General features: G+C 42.8%; 1 protein-coding gene across 1 annotated transcript in view; it reads right to left on the bottom strand.

The window, feature by feature from the left end:
- RRM2B (ribonucleotide reductase regulatory TP53 inducible subunit M2B) overlaps nt 1-13,300 on the bottom strand; it is a 40,903-nt gene extending 27,603 nt beyond the window's left edge. Inside the window, exons 1-2 of the mRNA XM_044245187.1 lie at nt 13,083-13,300; nt 6,806-6,961 (exon numbers count right to left, since the gene is read on the bottom strand). Of these exons, the coding sequence (XP_044101122.1) occupies nt 6,806-6,961; nt 13,083-13,130 (204 nt within the window). The 5' untranslated portion in view covers nt 13,131-13,300. The remainder of the gene's footprint in view (nt 1-6,805; nt 6,962-13,082) is intronic.
- Between the last annotated feature and the right edge of the window lie 3,483 nt (nt 13,301-16,783).

Below are 16,783 nucleotides of genomic sequence, written 5' to 3'. Positions count from 1 at the left end.
GGCTAACAATTATCCAGGCAATAGCTAGGTTGGAGAAAGCCATGGATGACCAAACAGAATTGATTAGAGCCGAACTGAAAGCGACCAGACAGGATGTTCACAATGTTAGGGCGGAGCTTAAAGCTACCAGGGAGGAGGTCCACAATGCTCTCAATGAGTTCCAATCCAATCTAAACTCTCTCAAAGCTAGGGTAACTGAGACAGAAGATAGAATTAGTGATCTGGAAGACAAACAGATAGAGAGAAAGGATCAGGAGGAAGCCTGGAACAAACAGCTTAGATCCCACGAAAGCAGAATTAGGGAAATAAGTGATGCCATGAAGCGTTCCAACGTCAGAATTATTGGAATTCCTGAAGGGGAGGAGAAAGAAAGAAGTCTAGAAGATGTCGTGGAACAAGTCCTTCATGAAAACTTTCCGAATCTCGCGAATGAAACCAGCGTTCATGTACTAGAGGCTGAACGGTCTCCACCCAAGATTATACACTCCAAAAAAACATCACGACACCTGATAGTCAAATTGAGAAATTATAATTGTAGGTATAATCTCTTGAAAGCTGCCAGGGCAAAGAGGCTCCTTACTTACAGAGGGAAGCCCATCAGAATAACGTCAGACCTGTCCACAGAGACCTGGCAAGCCAGAAGAGGCTGGCAAGATATATTCAGGGCACTAAATGAGAAGAACATGCAGCCAAGAATACTTTATCCAGCAAGACTGACATTCAAAATGGATGGAGAGATAAAGAGTTTCCAAGACCGGCAAGACTTAAAAGACTATGCAACCACCAAGCCGATACTGCAGGAAATATTAAGGGGGGTTCTATAAAAGAGGAAAAATCCCAAGAATAGCATTGAACAGAAATATAGAGACAGTCTACAGAAAGAAAGACTTCAAAGGTAACTCGATGTCAATAAAAACGTATCTATCAATAATCACTCTCAATGTGAATGGCCTCAATGCACCCATAAAACGGCACAGGGTTGCAGATTGGATAAAACGACAGGACCCATCCATATGCTGTCTACAAGAGACCCATTTTGAGCCTAAAGATACACGCAGACTGAAAGTGAAGGGGTGGAGAAGCATCTTTCATGCCAATGGGACTCAAAAGAAGGCTGGGGTAGCGATTCTCATATCAGATAAATTAGACTTCAAACTAAAGACTGTAGTCAGAGATACAGAAGGACACTACATAATCCTTAAAGGGACTATCCACCAAGATGATCTAACAATTGTAAATATCTATGCTCCCAATATGGGAGCAGCCAATTACTTAAGAAAACTGTTAATCAAGATAAAGAGTCATATTGATATGAATACACTAATCGTAGGTGATCTTAACACGCCTCTTTCAGAATTAGACAGATCATCGAAGCAGAAAATCAATAAAGAAACAAGAGCATTGAACGACACATTGGACCAGATGGACCTCATAGATATATACAGAACATTCCACCCTAAAACAGCAGAATACTCATTCTTCTCAAGTGCACACGGAACCTTCTCCAGAATAGACCACATACTGGGTCACAAATCAGGACTCAGCCGATACCAAAAGACTGAGATTATTCCCTGCATATTCTCAGATCACAATGCTTTGAAACTGGAGCTCAATCACAAGGAAAAGTTCCGAAGGAACTCAAACACCTGGAAGCTAAAGACCACCTTGCTTAAGAATGCTTGGATCAACCAGGAGATCAAAGAAGAACTGAAACAATTCATGGAAACCAATGAGAATGAAGACACTTCGGTCCAAAACCTATGGGATACAGCAAAGGCGGTCCTAAGGGGAAAATATATAGCCATCCAAGCCTTGCTCAAAAAGATTGAAAAATCCAGAACACACCAGCTGTCTCTACACCTTAAAGAACTGGAGGATCAACAACAAATCAAACCAACTCCACACATAAGAAGGGAAATCATCAAGATTAGAGCTGAGATCAATGAGGGAGAAACCAGAGATACAGTAGAACGTATCAATGAAACTAGAAGCTGGTTTTTTGAAAGAATCAATAAGATCGATAAGCCACTGGCTACACTAATCCAAAAGAAAAGAGAGAAATCCCAAATTCATAAAATTATGAATGAAAGGGGAGAAATCACAACTAACACCAAGGAAGTAGAAACAATCATCAGAAGTTACTACGAACAGTTATATGCCAATAAGCTTAGCAACCTTGATGAAATGGATGCATTCCTGGAAAAATATAAACTACCAAAATTGAACCAGGAAGAAATCAACAACCTGAATAGACCGATATCTAATAACGAGATTGAAGCAGTGATCAAAAATCTCCCAAAAAACAAGAGCCCAGGACCTGACGGATTCCCTGGGGAATTCTACCAAACCTTCCAAGAAGAAATAACACCTATTCTCCTGAAGCTGTTTCAAAAAATTGAAGCAGAAGGAAAACTTCCAGACTCTTTCTATGAAGCCAGCATTACCCTGATCCCCAAACCAGGCAAGGACCATACCAAAAAGGAGAATTTCAGACCAATATCACTGATGAATATGGATGCTAAGATTCTCAACAAGATCCTAGCCAACAGGATCCAACAACACATTAAAAAGATTATCCACCATGATCAGGTGGGATTCATCCCTGGGCTACAAGGATGGTTCAACATTCGTAAATCAATCAATGTGATACAACAAATTAATAGGAGAAGAGAGAAGAACCACATGGTCCTCTCAATTGATGCAGAAAAAGCATTTGACAAAATCCAACATCCGTTCCTGATTAAAACGCTTCAAAGTATAGGGATAGAGGGAACATTCCTGAACCTCATCAAATCTATCTATGAAAGACCCACAGCAAATATCATCCTCAATGGGAAAAAGCTTGCAGCCTTCCCGTTGAGATCAGGAACAAGACAAGGATGCCCACTTTCACCACTCTTGTTCAACATAGTATTAGAAGTCCTAGCAACAGCAATCAGACAACAGAGAGAAATAAAAGGTATCCAAATTGGTAATGAAGAAGTCAAACTCTCTCTCTTCGCAGATGACATGATTCTTTATATGGAAAACCCAAAAGACTCCACCCCCAAACTACTAGAACTCATACAGCAATTCAGCAGCGTGGCAGGATACAAAGTCAATGTGCAGAAATCAGTGGCTTTCTTATACACTAACAAGGAAAATACAGAAAGGGAAATTAGAGAATCGATTCCATTTACTATAGCACCAAGAACCATGAGATACCTGGGAATAAACCTAACTAAAGAGGTAAAGGATCTATACTTGAGGAACTATAGAACACTCATGAAAGAAATTGAAGAAGACACAAAAAGATGGAAGACCATTCCATGCTCTTGGATCGGAAGAATAAACATCGTTAAAATGTCTATACTGCCTAGAGCAATCTATACTTTTAATGCCATTCCGATCAAAATTCCACCGGCATTCTTCAAAGAGCTGGAGCAAATAATCCAAAAATTTGTATGGAATCAGAAGAGACCCCGAATCGCTAAGGAAACGTTGAAAAACAAAAATAAAGCTGGTGGCATCACCTTACCTGATTTCAAGCTTTATTACAAAGCTGTGATCACCAAGACAGCATGGTACTGGCATAAAAACAGACACATAGACCAGTGGAACAGAGTAGAGAGCCCTGATATGGACCCTCAACTCTATGGTCAATTAATCTTCGACAAAACAGGAAAAAATATACAGTGGAAAAAAGACAGTCTCTTCAATAAATGGTGCTGGGAAAACTGGACAGCTATATGTAGAAGAATGAAACTCGACCATTCTCTTACACCGTACACAAAGATCAACTCAAAATGGATAAAAGACCTCAACGTGAGACAGGAATCTATCAGAATCTTAGAGGAGAACATAGGCAGTAATCTCTTCGATATCAGCCACAGCAACTTCTTTCAAGATACGTCTCCAAAGGCAAAGGAAACAAAAGCGAAAATAGACTTCTGGGACTTCATCAAAATCAAAAGCTTCTGCACAGCAAAGGAAACAGTCAAAAAAACAAAGAGGCAACCCACGGAATGGGAGAAGATATTTGCAAATGACAGTACAGACAAAAGGTTGATATCCAGGATCTATAATGAACTCCTCAAACTCAACCCACACGAAACAGACAAACACATCAAAAAATGGGCAGAAGATATGAACAGACACTTCTCCAATCAAGAAATACAAATGGCTATCAGACACATGAAAAAATGCTCATCATCATTAGCCCTCAGGGAGATTCAAATTAAAACCACATTGAGATATCACCTTACACCAGTTAGAATGGCCAAAATTAACAAAACAGGAAACAACATGTGTTGGAGAGGATGTGGAGAAAGGGGAACCCTCTTACACTGTTGGTGGGAATGCAAGTTGGTGCAGCCTCTTTGGAGAACAGTGTGGAGATTCCTCAAGAAATTAAAAATAGAGCTTCCCTACGACCCTGCAATTGCACTCCTGGGTATTTACCCCAAAGATACAGATGTCGTGAAAAGAAGGGCCATCTGTACCCCAATGTTTATAGCAGCAATGGCCACAGTCGCCAAACTATGGAAAGAACCAAGATGCCCTTCAACGGATGAATGGATAAGGAAGATGTGGTCCATATACACTATGGAGTATTATGCCTCCATCAGAAAGGACGAATATCCAACTTTTGTAGCAACATGGATGGGACTGGAAGAGATTATGCTGAGTGAAATCAGTCAAGCAGAGAGAGTCAATTATCATATGGTTTCACTCATTTGTGGAGCATAACCAATAGCATGGAGGACAAGGGGCGTTAGAGAGTAGTAGGGAATTTGGGTAAATTGGAAGGGGAGGTGAACCATGAGAGACTATGGACTCTGAAAAACAGTCTGAGGGGTTTGAAGTGGCGGGGGGGTGGGAGGTTGGGGTACCAGGTGGTGGGTATTATAGAGGGCACAGCTTGCATGGAGCACTGGGTGTGGTGAAAAAATAATGAATACTGTTTTTCTGAAAATAAATAAATTGGGAAAAAAAAAAAAAAAAAAGAAACTCAAGTATCACAGTAGCTTTTTAACATGATGAATGAAAAAGCCACCTGCGTGCTCCATTTGTTCTCTTAACCAAATCTAAAAAACACATCCTAGAAAACCACAGTTAGGAACGGTCAGGTGTGCCAAGCAGTATGACCCAATTTGAAAATACTGGGTTTTTATTTTGTTTGGGGTTTTTTGCTCTGTATGTTAACTACAGTATAACAAAGAGTTTTAACAATATAACACAGGTGGATAAATGGGTAAAATTAGTGTCATCAAAGCTTCAACAACTGGTGGCTTCTGATTTCTAATGTCACTCACCCCTTTACCTAACGGGTAAAAGTAGTATCATCAAAGCTTCAACAATTGGTGGCTTCTGATTTCTAATGTCACTCACCCCTTTACCTAACGGGTAAAAGTAGTATCATCAAAGCTTCAACAATTGGTGGCTTCTGATTTCTAATGTCACTCTTCTACACATTCTGTGTAAAATAGCTTACATTTATTTAGTGCTTGCTAAGTGCCATGTGGCATTCTAGACATCTCACCGATCTCATTCATGAGACTCCTCTCATTAATCCTCATAATAATTCAATGAACCAGGTACCGTTAGCTCAGTTTTCCAACGAGGATACACAGAGAGGTTAAGCAATTTTCCCAGTTCCACAGCTAGTAGGTGGCAGAGTCAGAATATGTACCTGGGGCACCTGGGTGGCTCAGTGGGTTAAGCCTCTGCCTTCAGCTCAGGGCATGATCTCAGGGTCCTGGGATCGAGCCCCATTTCAGGCTCTCTGCTGAGAGAGCCTTCTCTCTCTCTGCCTGTCACTCTGCCTACTTGTGACCTCCCTCTCTGTCAATAAATAAATAAAAATCTTAAAAAAATAATAATATGTACCTAGGCAATCTGGTCCTGAGCCAAAGGCAGAGGCTCAACCCACTGAACCACCCAGGCACCTGAGAGCCTGCTTTCTTAACACTGCGTGTTTATGTGTACAAAAATAATCTTCTGAAAAATAGGTCCGAAAATACCTATCTACATAGATATATCCACTTATCTGTTTACATAGACAAATAAACACACACACAGAGGAAGTATGCAATGTAGGTATCATCCATCATATTCAAAGAGGAAGACAAGGACTGTTTGTGGGTTCACTTAGACTACAGGGCAGCCACTTACATGACCAACTGTCCTTGCCAAACCAGCAAGTATCGAATTTACTGTGTTCAACTCATTTTCTTGGTGGAAAATGCCCCCCAACATACAGCATTCTAGAACTTTCCAGGCTGCTGGGGCAGCAGTGCCAGGTTTGATGTGACTGAGGGCAGGGCCAGACTGGGAGGCGCTCTGGCGGGCAGCTCTGGAGCTCACTGTCCGAGCAGGCAAATTCTCCACCACAGTTCTTTCTGCACAATCAGCTAAGTCTCTCAATGGAAGCATCCCTTAGGGTCCCTGTGGCGTTCACTCTCATTTTTCAGCCATAACACAATTTTATTCATTCTGCCAGCCACAGGTTAAGACTAGTCTTATTTGGCCACATCAAATTAAAAGTCTATTTAAAAATAGAAAATGTTCTAAAATATATTGGAAGTAAAAACCCGGAAGACTGAAAGGCCATTTTTATATCAGGAAACACGTTTATAGACTGCAGTCTAAATGGAAAACATTGGCAAACACTGTCTTGAGTTTCAGTAATTTCAAGCATTATGTTATACAACTGATCTTCTTCGATGTATCTAACAATTTAAGTTAACATTTTCCAATGTCCCACAACAGAAGATGTGACACTGCATTACAGAACACGCCTGCTGGCAAAGGTGAGGCCACTTACCTCTTCTGCTGTCCAGAAGGATGCCTGTGCCTGTTTATACATTTTCCAAATGTCAGGGTATTGGATTGGAAAGATGACGAATCGGCGAGAACTCTTACGTAGAAGCGGCTCTTCATCTGACTTCACTTCATTTTCATTGGTATCTGAAGATAATCTCTTTGGAAAACAAATTAAAAACACCCATTCTGTGCAGAAATTCCCTCTCTATTCATATCTAAACACACCCTGGGGGAAGCCAGAGACACAGCACAGACTGAGGAGCCTGTCCTCCTGGGTTTCTACTCTTCTTTCTGCTCTCCAGAGCTCAAGTGCTTTATCTGGGAAGGCCTACACCTTCAAATAAATAGTTACAAAATAAGACAGTCTCTTCTATAATGACAGCATGTGTGCAGTGTGCAAGCCGCACTGTATTTGTGTGGCCTCCGGCTTTGACTTTGTTGGATTAGGAGGGCATCATGAAAGAGTTTCTTAACCAACATAAACTTCTGAATTGAGCTAAAGATGATACATTGCTTATTTTCATGATGCTTTAAAAAAATCAACATACATTTTAATACAATGTAAGGAGGGTCATACATCTCAAAACTCTAGGATCTCTAGACTATCCTGTACGGACCTGGGGTAAGAACTCATATTTTAGAGGAGAAAACAATGTGAAAAAAGGCATGATGGCATGTGACTTTTTAAAATTTTTATTTATTTGATTGGACTCTCAAGTTTCAAGTCTTTCTGACATAAACATGACACAATGTATCACTTACACATTCTAATTTCTAGTTTTAAAACAGTCTGAGTGCAGAGTCCTTCTCTCTCATAGAATTCTCTCCCAATCTTACTATACTTGTCTTGCTTACACTTAATTCTACAGATTTTTTTAAAGAATTTATTTATTTATTTGAGAGAGAGAGAGCATGAGCAGGGGGAGGGAGAAGCAGGCTTCCTGGTAGCAGGGAGCCCAATATGGGGCTTGATCCCATATCATGATCATGGCCTGAGCCGATGGAAGATACTTAACTGATTGGTTGAGCATCAGACTCTGGGTTTCAGCTCAGGTCAATGATCTCATGGGTGTTGGGAGCAAAGCCCCACATAGGGCTTTGCATTTAGTGGCGAGTCTGCTTGAAGATTCTCTCCCTCCACCTCCCTCCCGATAAATAAATAAATATTTAAAAAACTCACTTATCCAGAAATATGGTCAGATTAGAAGAGAAACTGCAGGGGGAGAGAACAATTAAAAAATCATGACCCTACCCAAATCTTGCCTGAACTAGGGTACCAGCAGTAGAAACACAAAAGAAGGCTGCTTTAAGAGATATTCAGAAGTAGAATTACACATTCTTGCTAAAAACTTGGATTTTGGAGACCAGGATAAGGAAGAGCTGAAGATGCCCTTGAGGTGTCCAGCAACTGGATGGTCATATCAAGAAATAAGAGACACAAAGAAAGTGCTCAGCATCTGGAGAATAATTGAATAAATCAGACAAATCCCTTGCTTCTCCCATTGGATGTTTAACAAAAGTTTAATTTGAATGAACTCCCCCACCAACCCAAGCCACAACAATAGTGACAAACACAAAAGTCTTTAAAAAGTCAACTTGGTTAATAAAAAATGTAATTTGTTCAGTTTGAAGATATCCAGTAGGCTGTTAAAAATATAATACTGTGGCAGAGGAGTGGTGGTGATCCATCCCATTGGTAGTCACCAAAAGGATTATCCAGGGAGATAATTTAGAGAGGCAGCACAGATGAGGATATAGTCAAGAAAATGCTGACACTGGAAGGACAGATGGAAGAAAAAGAGCTAGCTGGGATTAAAAGTGGCTGAACTGGGGGCATTTGGGTGGCTCAGCTGGTTAAGCATCTGCCTTTGGCTGAGGCCGTGATCCTAGGGTCCTGGGATTGACCCTGTATCAGGCTCCCTGTTCAATGGGGAGCCTGCTTCTCCCTCTCCCTCTGCCTGCCACTCCTCCTGCTTGTGCTCTCTTGCTTGTTCACTCTGTCAAATAAACAAAATCATAAAAAAAAAAAAGTGGCCGAAATGAATGTAGGATAGTCAAAAGCAAAGGCAGAAGTGATCTGATTTGGCTAAAGCCATCTCTGTCAACAGATGAAACAGAGAACTCTGTAAAGGATCCACACTCTGGATATCAATCAGGGTAAGAGGTTAGGAAGTAATTATGTGCGCCAAAGATTTTTAAACATCTGGAAGATTGAGAGGTTCATACTCTTACCATTTGCCCCCAATACAAAAAAAAAAAGTGTATTGGCATTCACTGGGCAGTTTGAACATCATTCCTGTGGATAGTCATGGAGAGTTTCTGAATATGAATTAATAGGAATAGGGGTAGCATCAGGAAGATTCATTGGATATCAATCCAGGATGAACTGGAAAAAGAAAAAAAGCCCTAGATTTTGGTAGCAACCATGATATTGATCTCAGCGGTACAAATGGCAGCCTGAATTATTTTTTTTCAAGCTTTTATTTAAATACTAGTTAGTTAATATATAGTATAATATTGCTTTAGTGAATTTAGTGATTCATCACTTACCTACAGCACCCAGTGCTCATCACAGCAAGTACCCTCCTTAATACATTATCCATTTAGCCCACCCCCTGCCCACCTCCCCTTCATCAACCCTTAATTTGTTCTCTATAGTTAAGAGTCTCTTAAGGTTTGCCTTTGCCTCTTGCTTCCCCCTTGCCCTATGTTCATGTTTTATTTCTTAAATTTGAGTAAAATCATATGGTATCTGCCTTTCTCTGACTTAACTTACTTAGTATAATATACTCTAGCTCCATCCAAGTCATTGTAAAGGCAAGATTTCATCCTTTTGGATGGCTGAGTAATATTCTACTATATATGTGTGTATATTTATCCATTCACTAGTTGGTGGACATTTGGGATCTTTCCATAATTTGGCTGTGACTGGTAATGCTGCTATAAACATCATGGGGCATGTGTCCCTTTGAATCAGTATGTTGGTATCCTTTGGGCAAATAACAAATAGTGCAATTGCTGGGTTATATGGTAGCTCTATTTTTAACTTTTTGAGGAACCCCCATATTGTCTTCCAGAGTGACTGCACCAGTTTGCATCTCATCAACAGTGTAAGAGGGTTCCCCTTTCTCCACATCCTCTCCAACATCTGTTGTTTCCTGTGTTAATTTTGCCATTCTGACAGGTGTGAGGTGATATGTCATTGTAGTTTTGATTTGCATTTCCCTGATGATGAATGATGTTGAGCATCTTTTCAGGTGTCTGTTGGCCATCTGGATGTCTTCTTTGGGAAAATGTCAGGGCAGCCTGAATTAAGATGTGGGGGTTAGCATGAAAAAGCTGCTTCAACAGGGTCTGGCCAGTTTACTGAATTGGGTCTTTTTGGTGGGAACTGAGACCATCTCAAGAGTTTTTATTTGGGAGGAGTGACATAAAGGCCCTGGTTTAGTGAAGGATTAATTTAGGAATGGTAAAAAGGATTAAACAGTGGGTAAGACTGGAGGTAGAGGGACAAGTTGTTGTAGCTGCACAGGTGTAAAGTGATGAGACCCTGAAATAAAGTCCAGAACACACAAGCATTCCTTGCCAACATTCTACTGTGTCTTTCAGAATGGTGCCTCTAGTTCCTGCCTGCCTTAATTTCTGGTCACCCAAGAGGATACCTCCGGGGCAGATTCCCCAGCTAGCATTCACCATTCCCTGGTCCAGGCTGGCATGCTATGAGGCTCCTCCCTCTCAATCCAGCCCCAACTCCACCACTTTCATTTGTTTGCCTTGGCCCCTCTTCTCAGGTGAAGAAGACTTTGTGGATGCGGCTATATTCCTACTCTATTTGTATCTGCCCAGGCTGTCACTTTCATTTTCATTTTTCTATTCTCACCAAATCTCACTAAACAGAATACTGGCCCACAAGCAAGAACTTGGTTTTAAACCCAGCTCTGCTATTGAATCATGTGGTCCTGGGCACATCATTTTCTCTTTTCTGGCCTAAACTTTCTTACCTTGAAAATAAGGACTATTGATTAGATTAATGATAGTAACTTCGAGAAACTGATGAAAGCTAAGGACGCCTTTCTCAGGAGATACATGCTCACACAAAATCTATAAACTTCAGGAGATTTATAAAAACCTTTCAAGCCCATCTATGTACGCTTTAAGATAGTGTTCCTTAAAATATGTGAATGAGAATCACCTGAAGTCCTTGTTAAAAATGTAGTCCCAGACCCTCCCAAGAGATTTTGATTTACCATGTCTGGAATGGAGGCCCAGTGATTTACATTTCTTACAACTCCAGGTGATTCTTTATTTTATTTTATTTTATTTATTTATTTGACAGAGAGAGATCACAAGCAGGCAGAGAGAGAGAGAGAGAGGAGGAGCAGGAGAAAGCAGGCTCCCCTCCAAGCAGAGAGCCCGATGCAGGACTCAGTCCCAGAACCCTGGCATCATGACCTGAGCCAAAGGCAGAGGCTTAACCCATGAGCCACCCAGGCGCCCCTCCAGGTGATTCTAATGCAGGTGGCCTACACTGCAGCATCAGATCTAGAGAAACAAAGTGCTTGAAGCATCCTTGCAACTCAAGTTAAAAATTTTGGACCTGGGGCGCCTGGGTGGCTCAGTGGATTGAGCTGCTGCCTTCAGTTCAGGTCGTGATCTCAGGGTCCTGGGATGGAGTTCCACATCGGGCTCTCCGCTCAACGGGGAGCCTGCTTCCTCCTCTCTCTCTGCCTGCCTCTCTGCCTACTTGTGATCTCTATCTGTCAAATAAATGAATAGAATATTTAAAAAAATTTTTTTGGACCAGATGCTCACTAGAATTCATTCTACAGCTAAAATTCTGCCTCTGTCTTTGTGGGCCTATGTCACTGAGAAGGCGATAATAAATAAAAGTTAACTTCCAGGTCTTAAGTCTGAATGGTTGTAGCACAAAAAGAAAAATCCGAATTGTCCTTTTCCAGTGAGGAAACTGGTACTCCGTGTATTTGTTTCAAAAGGGGAAGAAAAAGTTTGAGGGATATTTACAGCTTGTTAATTAGTTACTAAATGTTTACAAAATCAAAATCAAATATTATAAAACCCCAAGTCTGGACTCTTCAACTTTCTAAAGAAATGTAGGACTCAGTCTCTGCAAGCTGACACTATTAAAAAAAAAAAAAAAAGTATCACACACAGCCAACAGGTTCAAGATAAATACAAAAAAGGGACGCCTGGGTGGCTCAGTTGGTTGGACGACTGCCTTCGGCTCAGGGCGTGATCCTGGAGCCCGGGATCGAGTCCCGCATCAGGCTCCCAGCTCCATGGGGAGTCTGCTTCGCTCTCTGACCTTCTCCTCGCTCGTGCTCTCTCTGTCTCTCTCTCTCAAATAAATAAATAAAATCTTTAAAAAAAAATTCATACTGTTATAAAAAAAAAGATAAATACAAAAAGTATTTCTCTTGTACACAAATGGTTTAGAAGTATTTGTGAAATAACAGGGTATGAAAATTACAGAACAATCTGAACTACCCTACAACAGTTTAATAAATTGATTTACTGTTATTATGTACTTCCATTATAGAAGCAGAAGATAAACATGTTAATTTGGGTTTTAGGAGGCACCCACAACTTCCGTGGCACTTTGCATAAAGTCTTTGACTTACTCCTCTGTGAGGGAAGTATCACTTACACTGTATAAATGAAGACAGTGAAATCCCAGAGTCACAGCTAGTTAAGTGGCTCAGTCTGAGCAAATCTGGTCTCCTAACCTGATGTTTTTCATTGTTGTGAGGACTTCCCGTCGCCGTCTACCGATCCTACCTCATCCACCTGTGTCAATTTCCACACACGGTCTCCAACTCCTTTTAACCCATCTTAGAGAAGGGATGCATTTCTTCAGTAAATCCACCTGTCCTCATTCTTTGCCTGGGTTTCCCCAGCCAGAGGGCTCCGGACGTGCAAAGATGAGAGGAGAGTATGGGTCGGACTATTTGGGGGAGGGGGAGGGGCGCTGTCCTCGGCCGGGCCTGAAACCTCAGAGCGTCGCCCTTGGCTGGCCCCGGAGCAGAGCAACGGAGCAGAAACCCGGCTCCCTCGTCACCCCTACCTGCGGACGGCCTCCCCAGCACTCACAACCACGAAACCAGGCTGCGGCGAAGGCTCGCGCCTGGGCCTGCACTGGGTTGCCCACCACAACGTGTAAAATTTTCTACAGCAGTCCTGCACCTCACAGGTCCCGGCTGCAGCCCGCAACCTAAGGGCCAGGCATGACTAAGGGGCGGGACAGGAACAGCAGCATTTACCTTATCCAGCTCGGGCCTGGCCGCTTCCGGCCTTTCCGGGTCACCCATCGCGCAGACTCCGCCAGAGCTACGAGGGCTGAAGGAACTGAGAGCCTCGAGCCACCTCCAACTACGACAGGACCCAGGTGGCCCGAGGGTCCACTGAGTACGCCCCGCCTCCAGCTACACAGACCCCTCCTACTCCCGCGGTCCCCGCTTTCTCGCCAGCCGATTGAGCAATAACCCCTGAGCCGGCCGGCCCCGCCTCCCCCGCCTCAGGGCCCCGCCTACCCCTGCCGGACCCGCCTCCCGCCTGCGGCTTGAGGACATCTCTCGGCCTCGGCCAACCCCGCACCAACCTTCGGGCGGACCCCGCCTCCCGCCTGCCCAGTGAGGGACTCCCTGCGCCTGCTGGCTCCGCCTCCCAGGTCCCAGGGTCCCGCCCACGTCAAGAGGCCCCGCCCACTCCCCTACCGGACCCCGACCCCGCCTCCCGCCGGCCTCTAGAAGAACTCGCCCGGAACCCCCGGGCCTCGCTTCCCCGCTTGCTGTGTGAGACTTTCGGCCGGCGGCTTTTGGCCCCGCCCGCTTGGCGGGCTCCCGGCTGTACTTACTGGTACCTGAGGTGCCCGGTCACGCCTGGTCACCTCTTCGGGTCGAGGCTCTCCAGCCAGCTCTCGCCGTGCCTCAGGAACACGGTATGTCGCGCTAACTCGGCGTGTCCTGAGAGACTGCCCCGGGTGGGGGGGCGGGGAGGAGACGCTGGAGGAGATGAAGAGAGGGCTTTCTCTGCGTGTGAAGCGGTGGTGGGAAAAGCCACATATTGGTGAAAAAAGAAAACGGCACTGTTAAAAATTAATGAGGAGAAAAGGCCGCCTCGTTTTGTATTTCAGCAGCCGAAAAGAAGTGGTTGAGGGGAAAGTGGGTGTGGGAATGGGTAGGTGGGGCTCCCAGAGTGAGGGGAGTGTAAAGAAAGGACTAAATTCAGGACAGTGTTGTGGAAGCTCTGTGGAAATGTACAAACACACTAAGTTTTGGAAGTAGCTGCTGGAAGAGGGATTTCATCTTCAGGACACTCGTGTGAGGTGGGTACAGCAGTGCCCCTCCTCTCACGGGTGCAGACACGCCGCCCGAGGAAAGATCACTAACGGGTAATTCACTAGGAAGCAAGAGAGATCCCGCCCCCTCCCCCCCCCTTGTCGTGGCAGCACTCGGTGCCCAGAGTCGCAGTAATGTGATTGAATGCCTGCTACCCATATCTCAAGGGGGACTGATCTAAAGATAACTGCGACAGAAAAAAAAAAAAAAAAGTTTAGCAAATAAAAATGAGGTGAACGAGACTCAGTAGCTTGAAGCTGAAATATTGGGGGAACCTTGTCATGCCTTGAACAACAGGCACCTGTTCTGTGGATAACCTTGTGAAGTGTGGTAGAATAGGATGGAAAATGAAGCTTTGAGAATGCACATCAGCTCTTTCTAAAACCTGCTCTGGAGTGGGGGTTGAGAGTTACCTTTCTTAAGGCAATTACCACGGGTCAAGTGCTGAGAAAAATGTTTTACCTATTTTGACTTTAAATAATAGCTAAATTCTGTGAGGAAACCGTCTTAAAGAAATCAGATAATTTATTGGCCACATGGCCAATAGACTAAGAGCAAGGATTATACCATTTAAAGTCATCAAACAGCATGTCTGCTGTATGTCAGGCATTGTGTTTGCTATTGAAGAAACAAAAATGAATGAACTTAGTGAAAGAGAGTGTGGATCCTGGAGCCTGTCATCGTGGGCATGAATTCTTGCTCCCTCATTTATTAGCTGTGCTACCTTGGACAAGTTACTTAGCTTCTGCAAGATTCAGTTTCCTCGCCTGTAGGATAAGGATAATAATGCCTTCCTAAAAAGATTGTTATGTAGATTTAGTAATATATTACTTGCAAAGCACTTATTGGGGTGGGAAATTACAATGGTAGCTTCCAAGTGCACTTGTGCTACTAATCAGGCCATCCTACAGGTTGGAACAGAAAGGTTCAGATCAAGTTCAGTTGCTTCAATTATACAGTTTACTAGGTTAATTTAAAACCTACATCAAGGGGAAAGAGTTGGGAACGAAGGAAGGACCCTACTATCCAAATCTCAGTGTTACTCAGTGTTCATATATACTGCCCTTGCTGCATCAGCTTTCCAGACTGGCAGTATAGTTATTAAAAAGCAGAATTAAGGAGCACATGAGTGTCTCAGTCAGTTAAACATATGACTCTGGCTCTGGTCATGATCCTCAGGGTCGTGGGATGGAGTCCCTTACAGGGCTCTTCAACTCAGCGGGAGTCTACTTCTCCCTTGCCACCCCCCCCAACTTGTGCTCTCTCTCTCAGATAAAATCTTAAGGGGAAAAAAAAAAAGCTAAGGATTAACAAGGGGTCTCAATAGACAAAACATGAGGCCAGCACACATTGGCTATTTTGGAGATGCAGGATCAAGTAGACCTGCTCACAGCTGTAACTTGACATAAATTAACCTGAACAGCTATGAGTTGTACTTGTATTTCCTGGGAAGAGAAGATTTGGGGCCAAAATGAATGTCACCAATTGGTGACTGATTTAGGTATAACATAGTTGTTAGTCTGGAAGTGACATGAGCTTTACCTTGTGAATATTTAAGATCTATTTATTCCTTTCCAGCCATTTCTGTTTGTGACCTTCATTTATCCCATTATTTTTATCTGTGTTCAACATAATTATGTTCCACTTATTTTGTCTTTAACATGCTTCATAGGGTAATAACTTATTTACTATTTATACTTAACATATCTTGTGAATCTCCTTAGGTCTTATAATCAGTTGCTCCCACACTTTCAATTTTTACAGTAGAATTGAATAATCTTAATATAGCAAAAACACAGTACAGTGCTTTTTTTTTCCCCCTAAAGATTTTATATATTCATTTGACAGACAGAGATCACAAGTAGGCAGAGAGGCAGGCAGAGAGAACAGTACAGTGCTTTTAACAGTGCCTGGTGCATAGTATGTATTAGTTTCCATCCAAGATGTTTGAAGTTAATAGGGCAGATATAAAATGTGTAACAAAGATCTCTGGGAGTAAGAGGATTGTACATCTTCATATAGCCTCTGTAGCATATTTTCCAAGAATACCCTCAACATTTTTGATCCCACATGCTGTTCCAGAAACTTGATACCCCCTCCCCATCAAAAGGTGTAGTCTTGGCACATCTGGGTGGCTGAGTCTGTTAAGCATCTGCCTTTGGCTTTGGTCAAGATCTCAGAGTCCTGGGTACGAGCCCCTCCCCTGGATCCCTGCTCAGTGCTGAGCTTGCTTCTCCCTCTCTCTCCCTCTCCCTCCCCCCATCCCTGCTCACACTTGCTTGTGCTCTCTCTGTCTCAAGTAAATAAATAAAATAAAATAAAAATAAAAGGTGGAGTCTAATTCCTCTTCCACTGTGGTCTATATCTTTGTGTCTTCCAAAATCTGTATGTTGAAAAGCTAATGCCCAAGGTAATGGTTTTAGGAGGTAGGGCCTTTTAGGAGATTAATTAGATCAAGAGGGTTGAACCTTCATGAATGGAATTAGTGCCCTTAGATTGTTATGGGGTTTTCTTGTTTGTTTGTTGCTGTGTTTTGTTTTTCTTTTTTATTAACATATAATGTATTATTTGTTTCAGGGGTACAGGTCTGTGATTCATCAGTCTTACACAATTCATAGCACTCA

This window comes from Neovison vison, chromosome 4 (assembly GCF_020171115.1).
Source record: "Neovison vison isolate M4711 chromosome 4, ASM_NN_V1, whole genome shotgun sequence".
In the NCBI taxonomy this organism is placed as follows: domain Eukaryota; kingdom Metazoa; phylum Chordata; class Mammalia; order Carnivora; family Mustelidae; genus Neogale; species Neogale vison.
Note: the sequence above shows the minus strand (reverse complement) of the source record. Positions and strands in the feature narration are given on the sequence as shown.